Source organism: Trachinotus anak, unplaced genomic scaffold (assembly GCF_046630095.1).
Source record: "Trachinotus anak isolate AG129_WGS33_773 ecotype Australia unplaced genomic scaffold, CSIRO_AGI_Tana_v1 ptg000009l, whole genome shotgun sequence".
Taxonomy (NCBI): Eukaryota; Metazoa; Chordata; class Actinopteri; order Carangiformes; family Carangidae; genus Trachinotus; species Trachinotus anak.
In genome coordinates, this window is record NW_027273860.1 from 14,034,512 (window position 1) to 14,048,253 (window position 13,742).

The 13,742-nt window shown below is 39.0% G+C and overlaps 1 protein-coding gene across 2 annotated transcripts in view; it reads right to left on the bottom strand.

The window, feature by feature from the left end:
• The window catches only part of ctnnd2a (catenin (cadherin-associated protein), delta 2a), a 249,987-nt gene that overhangs the window by 166,062 nt on the left and 70,183 nt on the right, over positions 1-13,742 (bottom strand). For both annotated transcript variants that reach the window (XM_071485479.1, XM_071485478.1), the window contains exon 3: positions 112-224. In XM_071485479.1, the coding sequence (XP_071341580.1) occupies positions 112-224 (113 nt within the window). The remainder of the gene's footprint in view (positions 1-111; positions 225-13,742) is intronic.

The window sequence follows — 13,742 nt, forward strand, 5'->3', positions numbered from 1 at the left end:
CACAAGCACACATGCACAAAAACCAACTACCACATAGACACACAGAAAGGAGAGAGAGAGAGAGAGAGAGAGAGAGAGAGAGAGAGAGGAAGAGAGAGAAACAGGGTTTACCTGATGCTGCTCATGCTGCCTGCCTCTGATCCCAGTTTGCATCTCTCCAGCTGGGTGGCAACAATCTGACGCTCAGCCTCGAGTTCCCTGGTCAGACGTTCAAACTGAAGCTCCTGAGGAGATGAAAAACAAAGTGCACGTGAGACAGAGTGAGAGAAGGAGAAAGAGAGAGAGCTGATGTTCTGCAGGGATGCTCCTATGGAAGTTTGGAACTGATGTCAAAGTGCTTATCTTTACTTCAGGGATATCCAAACTAAAAAAAAAACTATTATTCTCTTTAACATTTGAGTGGTCCTTAGTGAGAGAATGATGAGGGTCTTGTCACATAAAACAGTTACCACCATAATATCCTTTTTAAATGTATGAGATTAACATGTCAAAACCACCCAACAGTCCTGCAACAGTATTTCAATTGCTCTGGGACTGCAGCCTACTTGTTGTGGAGGAAGTGAAGCATTGTTAGCTGCAGGTCAGGGAAACAGCTTAGGGATGGAAGACAGCCATGTGGCAGTTAAAATAAAGTGTCATCATTAACATGATTGTGATTGACAGGTAAGAAAAAGTGTGGGAACAGAGTGAGACGAGTTGAAAGAAATAAAAAAAGGCCTTTAATCCCATCTGCTGTGTTGGTGCAGGATTCAGTGTCACTGGAGTAGTTGAAGCACTCGTCCTGAAACTGGGTTACAAACTGTAAATCTGTCTAACAAAGATATTAATGAAATTCCTTCATAAAATGTAATTACGATGTTTTTTTTTTAATATAATTAAAGACATATCATGAGCAAAATAAGCAGCCAACACTATTACAATGTATCTCTACCTTGGAACAGCAATAAACTATCAACATAATATTAAGGCTCATAAAACTGATTCATACAGCCAGAGTTTCTTACGTCACATACCTAAGGAATCAATCCCATCAACTTGGGATGGGGACAGAGTGGGTGGGCAAAATAAGCTTAGAACCTTCTCAGTATAGAGAGTGAGAGTTTGCATTAGCACAACCACTAACACTGTGTCTGTATCTGCCAGTTACATGCTAACAAACAAAATTTTTAAAAAAGTAGAGAGACAAATCTTAGAAAAAACAATGACACTTTTACTGGCTGGATTGCCTTATTTTATGATGAAAGATCTTAAGCCCTTGATGTGAAAGTACTGTAGAGGCTTTGAAACTATACAGTGAACTTGATATGAAGTGAAATAATACAAACTACAGATGAATCCCCATGTTGTGCTTTTATCTCTGATCAGGCAGGCTAGTTAGGCTACACTCAGACCAAAAATAGCATTGTGTCAAAACAACAACAAAAAAAAAAAAACAAATACTACATACATTTAATCAAGATTTGAGACCACCGTGTGGTGCAGCAGGGATCCTGACACAGAGACATCAAAAAAAGCAGCTCAAATGTACTGAAAAACAATACAATATCACTAGTGCAAATTGCTCTGCAATGCAAATGATATAATTCTACTGTTTACATTGCAATTGTTGACAGAGAGGAAAAATGACCACAGGCAAAACTTTTCAGATTTGTAAAATCCAGTTATGAACTGCTGTACAGTCACTTGATCAGCACTAAAACTCATGGACATATTATGATTTAATAAATACCACAATGTAGACCCTTGTATTTTTTTAAAACTGCGCTGCTATCAGTCTATACACAGCCTTTTGTGTGTGGCTACAGTCTGCCAAGTTGCATGCTCCCAGTTAAACCCATGCCAACACAGTAAGCGTTGGCATGGGTTTAACTGTGAGCCGCTTGCTTAAAGGCTGCATAGATGGTAATTCTGGGGGAGGTGTGAGTGTGTGCCTGTCACTCTCACTACCCCTGAATGCACTCCTCTGAACCCAGCCCTGTTTGTGTGTGCATGTGTGTGTGCTGATGCAGCTTAGCATAGCTATTTAAGTGGCTTACTGACGGTTAGATATCAGTCATCTAGCTATGAGCCAGACAGATGAGATTTCAAACCAGAAGTCACCGTGCGTAAGTATGCGCTTGCATGTGTGCATGTTACCACATGGAAGCAGATCAATAGCGCAGTGAATTCCACCCCACTGAAGATATTGTGTAGCGTGTGTACGACTGAGTGCATGTGTATGCGACACCAGGAAAGAGTGCATGAGCGAGACGTAGAGAGAGTGTATGCTGGTTTGATTGGTTTTCTCAAAGCCATTTGAAGCTCTGAATGAGTTGATCCCCAGTCTATCTCAAGTCTCCAACCTCAATCCCCTCTCCTCCCCAAACACTACAAAGCACAATGCAATTCATCTCCCCTTATTCACACACGCCTACAGCTACCATTTACTCATAACTATGCACACTCTTGCCCTCTCGCCCAGTCTCTCTCATACACACATTTATGTCCTTGCTCTCTCCCTCCTCATATCCCTGATTCTCTCTCTCACACACAGAAACACACACAAACACACACACACACACACACACACACACACACTTAAGCCCTTGATGTGAAAGTACTGTAGAGGCTTTGAAACTATACAGTGAACTTGATATGAAGTGAAATAATACAAACTACAGATGAATCCCCATGTTGTGCTTTTATCTCTGATCAGGCAGGCTAGTTAGGCTACACTCAGACCAAAAATAGCATTGTGTCAAAACAACAACAAAAAAAAACAAATACTACATACATTTAATCAAGATTTGAGACATACACACACAGATATAAACACACATTCACTTAAGTGCCAAAAGTAAACCCCCAACACATACATAGTAGAAATGATCTCACTGTGGGAAATTCCTTTGTCTGTGATGTATTACCACATTCTGTGTGGTATGCTCATACGCTGCAAGATCACATAGAAATTGTTACTGAGAGAAAACTTGTGCCATCACATTCAGACACAAATTAGCACCCTCCATTCATTGCTCTACCTCCTGTCAGTAACTCATTTCTAGACTTTGTCTTTGTGCAACAAGATAAATCTCATACATGTGAACAACAAACTAGCTGGTTCAGCCACCCCTATGATTTGCAAAGCAAGGTGACGTTGGGAAATTTGAACAGGGTCTATTAAACCCTCTGGACCCGTAATTTAAAATTACAGCTTTGTTTTACAGCGAGGTGCCTCGTTTCAAAGCCCAGCTCAGTTCCCACTGCAGACTGCTTTGTCACCTTGTTTGCCACGGCTGCAACTGTTTTAAATCCTCAAGGTGTAAAAATGCAAATCCCTGCACCCATTTTGCTAATTGATGATGTATAATGCCTCAACAGTAAAGTCTCTTTAATGCCTTCTAAGGTAGCATGGTAAATGCCTGAATGCCAAAACAGATGGAAAACCTGTTAGGCCAGGTCTATATAGGTGTCAAATTTGTTAGATTATGCGTAAACCTTTGTCACACCTTTTCTTCACTCAGTCCCATTGCCTAAGGAAATGATATGTTGTTCCTATGTATCAATGAACAATACCTCTGAAGATGAACTGCTACTGACAAAGACTCTCAAAAGTGTATTCACAAATTGGCTGAGGGTTAGTACCAGCATTCCTACCAGACACGTGAGTTTAACTAAGTTGTCCAACTACAAGACACTAAAGAGTCAAGTCTGTTTTTATTTACATGGCGCCAAATCACAACATACGTTACCTCAAGGCGCTTTTCATACAGGGCAGGTGTATACTGTACTCTATTATTGATTAGCAGAGAACCAATAATTCCCACCATGAGGATGCGCTTGTCAACAGTGGCGATGTAAAATTTCCTTTCAAGAGACAAAGACCTCGAGCAGAACCAGACTCAGGTTGGGCGACCATCTGCCTCAACCGGTTGGTTTGAGAGAGAGAGAGAAAGAGAAAGAGAGAGACTATTACTACTACTAGTAGTACTACTAGTAACAATAATAATAATAATAATAATAGTTGAAGCAGCAGGTGTTGCTATAGGAACAGAAGATTCAGGATTCAGTTGATTAAGGAGCTCTGTGCTGCAGTTTTAGCTTTATCTATAATTATCCTTAAGAGAGCTTTGTTTAAACACTTTGATTCTAGTGAATTGGAGACACACCTCTTTCTTTGTATATTATTATATATTACTATCACTGTTTACTACTATATTGTGAACAGCAGTAAATTCAGACAGAGAGAGCTGCTGTAAAAGACTGCCAGAACAGTCAGCAACACTTTTGAAATAAATTTTGTAACAGTCATAATTAGGACACTTAAGAGATGAAAAAAATGGATTAGCAACTTAACACCAGAAAGTCTCTGAGATGTTTCGGAGAAGAACTTATTTTGTTGAATTATGTTTTTAGCTCAGCATACATCTGTCAGCTCAAATCAGAACTGACACCAACATAAAACCTGCCAGTGGATGGAAAGCAAATGATTATGTAGTGGCAATGGAAGGAAATATTTTCTCAACATTGTGAGTAAGATGAGTGTTTTCAATAAAAGTGAAAGAAAACTTCACATGATGCAAATATAAATCTAACTATGAAAGTGGAGGACATACAAGTAATTTAACTTGGCATGCATGGCACTGTGCTGTAAGACTAGGAGAAGTGTGAATTATGGGAGAGATTGAAACAGGAAAAAATAGAAAGGTGTATCTGTACCACAAAGCTGCTAAAAACGTCAGTACGTTAGATTATGCACAGAGAATTAAACTTGGAGACCAGCATTATTTTTTTTTTCCTGTAATACATTTAAGGAAGACAACCAAGCTGTCTCTCTACAGCTAGGATCACCACATAAAATCTGATCTCTTTAACATTCAAATCAAAGGTGAGGATTTGTCATAGCAGCTATTCTCATCATCCTGCATGTGCATTTTATGAAATCTCCCCCTTTTCCGCTTATTCTGTAAATGATAAGCAAATTACAAATAATTGGTCTTGTATGCAGTGGTATATTTTACCTTGATACGTGCATGGACCACAGTCCAGCAGATCCAAAAACTGATGAGTTGGAAGTTTCGGCTGGCGCTCTTTGTGCTTCATCTGTGTGTCTCTATCAAAATGCACAAGGTGTAGGATTCCACTATGTCGTGCATGTGCTGTGGTGCGCGTGTGTCAACGGCTCCCACTCAGGAAGGAATAGGAGACAGAAAGCAGCAGCCGCATTCAGCCACAAAGGTCTCTATGGCAACTGCAGAACTCCATCCACCCCTCAGCATTATAAATTAGGTCCTGACTCCTCCCACACACAGTCCCTGCCCTTTAACATACCTGCACCGCTCTCACAGAGGTGACTGCGTATGTATTTTCAGTCTCTCCTGCAAAAAGCAGAGGGTGGGGGCTGGGTGCTGAGCACAAGTGCTTTTAGAATGGAGAAAAAAATAAAAATATATGTTGTGTCTAAATATAGTGTACTCAGTGTGGGATACTGACACGGATTCATGACAGAAAACAACCCTGCTAACAGTTTTATCACTCAGTAACATATGGTGAGCACCAGATATTTTTTTTATGTAAATATATGCACCAAATTATATTCATTCCATTGTCCTCTAAAACTTAACTGTGTGTTTTAAAAAAATAGTGACATGAAAAAGTGACTGGGACAGTTACTGGAACATGTTATTTGTGAGTTATTTTCCAGTTGCTTGGTGTGACAGTGTTTTCGCAGTGCTCCGTGGGCGTCAAAGTCAACATCAGACAGACATAACGCTGTACTAACACCTGGAGGGAAGTAACCAGTCTCCTTCTTAGTGAGCAACATTTCCTTGACTCTCCTCCTTTTCAGTTTAACCTCAGCATTAATTTCCCAAGAAATGTTTCAGTGGGCAATTGATGGCAATTAGACAGCTGCAAAGAAACAAAAACAATGTTACACCTCTGTGCACCTTCAACTCTTCCTTTCTGTGATACTATCAGCACACAGCTACAAATTCAAATTGGAGTAAAAATGGAGGGAATAATACAGAATGAACGCATAATGTCCATCCAACATGTACACACTGGATTAAGTACGATATACATGGACTTACTGTACATGCAAACTTGACTACCTAGAGATATGTGTTTCTTTGATGTCCTTCAGCAAGGCATGAAACCTAAACAGCTCCAGATGCCCAACAGGGGTGTTATCTGACCTCCCTGTGGAGGAGGGCAAGAGAAAAGGAAATTGTCCTACTGGGGTCCAGAGAGCATCACATTATCAAATAGCAAACCCACTGAGCCTACATCCTTTAGAATAGAAACATAATCAAAATACAGAGAAGAAAAATGAAATCAAGACCAGGTAGACTTCCAGCATCCAGCCTTTTGAAGTGCTCTTCACATCTTGATAAATATAACCTTTTTTCATTAGATTGTGTTTAGAGAGAAGTATTTTAAGAGAGTAAATATGGGGTTAACATGCTGGGACAGAATGGAGGATAACACAGCTGTGGCCTGTGTATCAGAGCTTTAAATGGGATAAATAGCAGCCATAGACACATTTTGTTTCACCACTGCTTGTATAAGAACTAACATCAGTGTAGGTCTCTTTCTGTTTAAGCTAAATGTTCCCGCTTATCACCATAAAGACAGTGTGTGCTGTCTGTGTGTGACTGTCTGTGTGCTTCTATAGATAAGGCCCAATCATTATTAAGTGGCCTATGGGCAGCTATTAACAGTGCTGTTTTTGGATGGGAGACAAAAGGCTATCAAATAGCACTATGACCTTCTAGTTGAGAAGTAACTCTCTCTCGCTCTTTCATACTTTCTCTCCCCTTCCTCAATCAGCTAAGAGGAATGAATAAAAACCTGAGATGAGATGAGTGGAACGAGGGAGTGGGAAAGGGAAGTGTGAACGGGAGCTGGTGAAAAGGTCACTCTCCTCTCCTCCATCACTCCCGTGCATATTAAAATTCCCCACACAGTAGCGATCACCCCCTGCTCTTCCTTTCTAAAATCACAGCTGTGGTTGATGTAGTCAAGGTATGGTTCGAATTTAACTGAGATTCATTTCTGCCCCTCTTTCCTCCTCCTCTGCTTGTCTTGTCTGTCACTTTAATGAGTTTGAAAAGTCAACTGCGAGTCAGGAGAGAATGGAAAGGCAACAAGCACTGGAGGACAGAAAAGAGCGAGCCGCGGGAGAGAGTGGGAAAGAAAGACAGAGGAGACTTTGATGTGTGTGTTGATGAAAGTCACATGAGATGATGGCCGAGGGAGGGACACCTGATCCGCTGCCTCTGCCTGTGCATGTGTTTGCAAGAAAGGGGGAACAAGAAAAGGACAAAGAAAAGAAAGGATGACTTTTGGCCTGAGCTGTTAATGACTTTTTCTTTTGGAATGTACAATGGTATTGTATGTCTGAGTCTGAACACTGGGGTTTACTGTTACCTGACATGGGGCATGTTCTTGTACTTATATCTTTGAAAGAGACAATACGAGGTGGCAGACTTTTGAGTGAGGACAATTTTTTTTGTGTGAACTCACTCACTCAGATTAAATTTTGCTTTAAAGATGATTCCCATTCATTGCCACTTGGATCATATTTCCTAGGTTTTTGTTTCCTTATTTCCAGTAGTTATGATAACACTCTTCACCTAATCAACTACTGAGATCTGGGAAAACAGCAACACCATCAAAACATAGTCAGACAGGGCAACAACTTTTACCTCTGTCTCTTCTTTTCCCAATTAAAACCAATGGCTGCCGTTGTTTCTTTTTACCATGGATGTTCCACAACCTTAAATGTGTGTTTATCATTGTAACCATGACAACAAAGATCCTTTAACCTTAAGGAAGTAGTTTCTTGCCTAAACCTACCCAGGTAGCTTTTGTCCCTAAACTTAACAAAGTGACCATTCCATAAGCTTCACCACATGTTTATCATTGTAACCATGACAACAAAGGTCCATTACACCTGCTACCATAAGGGGCGCAATTTCAGTAGACATACCAGCGCGTCATATCAGAGTATTGGGACAAATGACCTATGAGGACTTGTTGCAACTACAGCAAGTAGTAACAGAGTATGTCAACCAAGAAGACAGTTTCTTGTTTTCTCATATCATACGATCTGAGTTGTGATAAACAGGAATTATCTTTCAAGATGAGATCTGAGGTTAGATTATGTACTTAGCTAGCATTGATGTTAATGTTAGGAATATGTGGAAAGTGTGTGCATCTGTGTGTAGGTGTGTATGCAGGTGCTCTAGCCATCTGGCAAACATCAGTGGTACTAGACAAAGAAATATTACACAGTTCTTCATTCTGCACTCTGCATACTTTGCTTATTAACACCTATCTTTTTCAAGAAGACAGGATTCATTACTGTTGGAGATCAGGGATACAAGTCCTTCCTATCTAAGTGATGACTGGCACTTTCTGTATCAGCCTGTGTCTAACGAAATGTAATTTACATTAGCGGCAATACCTGAGGGGTGTTCTATAATGTGATTAAGGGTACGACTGTAATGCAATGGGCAGCATCAGTAATGTGAGTAACGGTAAGCACTTCCCTTGAAGGATTTACAGTATAGCTCATAAACAACATAAATGGACAAAAATAACATGTACGCACAAAAAACAATGCAACCATTGAATAGTCAAAACTGCTCAGAGTCTCATTTATCCTGTTTGGAGGACTCACAGATGCAGCAGAGAAATAACACAAATAAAAACTTGAATTCTGTGTGATATTTCCAGTAACGCCTCCTGTGAACTCGGTTCAAAGTAAACAGAGAAGGAGCAGGGTGAGCCAGGAACTGAAAACACACAGTTTAACTACAAAATCTAAAAACTATCTTTTATAAATATTTAAAGACACCTAATGATTTGGCAGAATGTTTGGTTGTAATGTTTGGTAGTTCATTCCAAAATTATACATATAACTGTAAGCAATTAAAACTACATGGCAAATTAATTTAATCTGACATCTAAGTGGAAAATCCAATAAAATATCATACTATAAAGAAAATGAAATGTATTTAATCACTAGTGCACTAGCACTCACATCAGTGTTCTGTGAATAAACTCTCTTTTTTCCCTGTTTTTATAACCAGGTCGGTGACACTGAAGCAGCCAGACTTGGAACAGCAACTGTTACATTTTACATTTGAATCACTTTCAATGCACATGCTTTTCCTTTGCAAAATGGATAGATGATGACTTCTGTAAGTACAACAAACATTACCGAATGTAAGTGAAAATACAGCCCAAGACTAAATTGCCAAGCTTTTCATTTCATTTGAACACTTGAGTTCATTGGGAATGAGAGCAAATGTCTCACAAAGACAGGGAATGGTGACACAAGACTGAATGATATTAAGGCAGAAGCACTGAAGCTGCTAAGTTACATACCCAATAGAGAGAGTAAAAATGGAAGCAATACAAAGAAAGGGCAGCACTGCTAAAATACCCATTTCAGATGCAGTTTTGCTGTCAGTACAGTGACTTCGGGTTTGCATCCTGATATAATCTGGTTTCTCTGGTTTCTGTTTTGGGGGGAGGGAGTCGATGACATACACAGTTATATCAAATCATAGAGGAAATCCCTGTCAATTCTGTTCATGGAGCTATATGTGAAGAGGTCCTTCGTCATACATATTTGTGGGTGGTTGAGTCATCTTCTTTCATAGCTCAAGAGCAAATTATTACCATCTACCTCTGTGGCACCAGGAGTATGTTCAACTAAGAAGGCAGCTGACAGCTGGCAAAAAAAAAAAATGGTAAAATTAGTTTTAGCCTTTACCTATAGAAGTAGCTTTTATATAATATTTAAGAAATGCTGATTTTTTTTTTTTTTTTTGTATTTTATTTAATTTTCCTGTGTATAATAATGTAAAAAAAAAAAAAAAGTTTGTAGATACGTGTTATGAACGGGTTACTTACATAACTAAAAAAGGAAAAACATGACCATTACTAATTTAATGTTAAGTGTTGTAAAATGGTGATGCAGGTAATTCTCAAAAACACCTCATAACCACATGACATGGTCTGCTCTGGAGTATTTTTAGTTCTCAAACGTTCAGTGCGAGTCCTCGAAGTGATTCTGTGTTGTCTGATAAATATGAGCCCAGGATTAAAATATCCTTGGTACAGGCAAAGAGGAGTTCAGGACAACAGCTTCAAAGACGGCCAAATCAAAGAGCTACGTCACTTAGCAGTTGAAAAAAAAGCTATGATTGAGGCTGGGTCTGGGCTAGTGGTTTGTCACTAGACTGAAAATATTTTCTGAACATTTTTAAGTAAAATCCCCAAACCCTGCTCATGGTACTGTACTAATAAACCACTAGTGATGCATCTGTTTGAATTTTGAATTCTTATGCTCCTTTGAAAAACTGCACAAACCTGAGATATATGCCTGCCAACAGCCTGCCCATAACAGTTTCATATGCATTATAAATATTCAACACACAAACAGCAATACAGATCTTTCCCTCATTAAATTATTTAAGAGCTCAGTGGGCAAAATGAAATCATCTCTCAGTCTTCAATTTCACTCTCTTGCTCACTCTGTCACTGTCGCACTCTCTACTTCTTGTTCCAGTATGTCTTCTTCTGTTTCCTTGTGTGTGTGTGTGTGTGTGTGTGCATGCGCAAGTGTGTGTGCATGTGTGTGTTTGTGAGTTTGGGCTCGTGCTGCAGAGAGAGAACCCTGAGCAGCCTGAAAATAGCAGTTTGGATATTAAACAAACTAAGTGGGATGTCAGCCTGGTTAAACATACATGCAAGCGCACACAGAGAGACACAACACAGCTCTCTCTGTCCTAATTATGGCCACGTATTAGCATAGCTTTGGTCTGTCAAAGTTACATAAGATCAGAACAAAATAAAAGGGAATACTGAACAAGAAAAGAAGGCATTTGGAAATGGGAAGACAGGCAAAGAGTTTTCTTCATTTTCTTTTTATATAAACACCAGAATTATACAATTTCTCATCCCTTATTTTGGTTAGTACATACTTGTTTAAGCTATGTTCAAAATAACACTGCACCCTTGGCTTTCTCCTTCCATAATTGTCAAATCAAGGCATATTTAAAAAGTGGCAGTGTTACACACCAACACACTATTAGTGAAGTATATGATGTCAGGTTTAATGTTAGTTTGTTTAAGGTTTTAATATGTACGCACATGAAGTCATCTTTTCTGACCTTATTGTCTTTGCATACAGACGTCACACTTTGCAAGAATGCTTTATTTGCTAAATTAAATATTTTTTCATCCTCTTGACTGCACCTGTTGTTCACATAGAAAGTCTGGCTTTTTTAAAAAAAAGTTTGCTACTCGTCTCACGGCGTTTTGTTCCTGGAAAAAAATCACATGGGTGACAGCATTTGTTAGGGCTATTTTGCCTGTTCTCCTGACTGTCTGTGTGTGTTCGCTGGTGCATGCTTGATTGAACATGTGTGAACCTGTTGGTGAAGTGCAACATTGATTAACTCCTTTGTGATTAACTGTGTAGAGTAACAGACTATTTAGTTTTCATATGTGGAGTGCAAACTAATCCCTAACTCTCTCTCTGTATGAATAGTTTGTAAAAGTTCTACTGTATATAACTTGTGATGAATTGTCTAATTAGTGTGCATTATATAAGGAGGGCTCTTCACTACACAGTTCCCACTATAAATACTCTCATCCTTCTTCTCTCCTGCTCTCTGTTTAATGGCCAATTCCAGAATAAACACATAGGCAGGCAGACATGGACAAACATAATATGTTTGTCCTTTGATAAAACACTGTGTATGAACTTTCATTTGGCATACACAAATTCACAAACATGCAATATGGCACAGTGATGGAGCAAAGCAGCAAACATCCTTTGGTGCTATAACTATAGCACAGTAAAACTACAAAATAATATTGTCTCCTTACAATTAAGTTGGGTTATATAGGAGCATTTTGTTACTTGCCTGGCATTTATGGAACTGTTTTTATTATGAGGAGTCCAGTCAGGATTGATTGAATGGTGATATACACTGATTAAAGAAAATAAAGAAACCACTTCTTTCATATCTGTGACATTTATTGAGACAGCATTTATTGGTAGAGTGAATAAATGTCAACAGTGAGAGAAACACAAAGCATTTCCCTCACAATCTGACAAACTGATGAATTATACATCAGAAAATCAATGTTTTGTCAGTTTATTTGTTTGTTTCATTATTATTGTCATTACTTTTCTATTTTCTTTTATCACCAGGTTCATCTTAAGCTGTTCAATATAAGGAAAGATGATCAAAAGTCAGGATCTCAAACCTTATGATAAACACAAAATTAATATCCCTGTCACAAGGAGGAGACAGTATGGTCGGATGAGGTCCAACAGAATGATAGCTCAAGCAGTAAATGCATTGATTTTAATATGTGGTTGCTCTTCCTCAACAATAGTTTTTTTTTTGTTGTTTTTTTTGTTTTTTTTTTACAACTCCAAAACTTTAATAACCCTTATGCAAGGTAAGTAGTTGATCTCCATTCATATTAAAAACTAACTTTAAAAAAGACTTTGCAAACATTACTTCTTCCAGGCCTTATTTAATACTTGATGCAACTGTAATTCCACAGATAATAAAGTACTGACTGTACTAGCTACGATTGGTTTAATCTAGGCAGCTCTGATATTTGGCTTTTATTACCTTAATGGTGGGGTGAATTCATGAATTGTTTTTTGTTCGTCAAAGTGGTATTTTCAACCATCTCTGAGGGCATTAGGTCATAGTGCCATTTAATCTAATGAGGTCTGCAGCTGTAAAACACAGATCTATAAATCAGGTTCTTTGGTCAAGATAATGTCCAATCAGTCAGCCTCATTACAGCAGTGTAACCAGCAATCTCTTCTTCACCTCTTAGCTGGAAGTATTTGTAAATCATTTTATTGTCTGTCAGCAGAATGTAAAGGTTCTGATGGAAGTTGATGATGAGACAGAGAAAGAAATTCAGCTTGGTAGTGCTTGAATAGTGCCAATTCAAGGATTAGCGGGAGAAGAAGGAGCAGTCTACCCTTCCGTTGCCACCAGACAATGTGGAGTTTTGAATGGGATTAATTGGGACTGCAAACAAGAGACCAGTGTGATGTCATGGACCTATCCACTGGAACACACACACAGCACGCTCTCATGTGCACTCTGAATGACAGGCACACAGAGAGGGCAGGTGAAGAGGCCGACAAGGCTGGTAAAAACTTTATGGATTTTTTGACGGTCCACCAGCCCACAAATGCGGCGGTCCACTAGAATTTGTTCCGGTAGTGCTGATGGCTAGTTGACTACACAAGATTGAATGTGATTGATCGGCATCTTTTGATAGATACGTTGACGCTGTTATTAAAGTTTGACTATAAACTGTATTTTAGCTCCTTTTTGACCCTCCAGTGCTGGCACTAAGTGGTAAACTGAAGTGTGAAATTAGGTCTGACTATCCAAGACTAAGGTTTTCTTGAAACAGGATATACAAAGCATAAAATATATAATCAGCTGATGTTGACCCCAAGTTTTGCTTCTTCTGCTTACGTTATGTTTGTGTTGGAGTCTGTGTTGTGCTGAGAGCCAGTTGTTAGCAAACTCTATTTCCAAGCTAACATTAGTTATTGTTGCACACTGTTGGCACTGTAAGGGAGCTGAACAGAGGCATAAATGTCACATCCTTTGGATTACCCTGGAGAAAATTGGAGAAGGTCTAATTTCTTTAGTTGTGGTGGAATCTGTCCACACATTGACAAGAAAAATGCA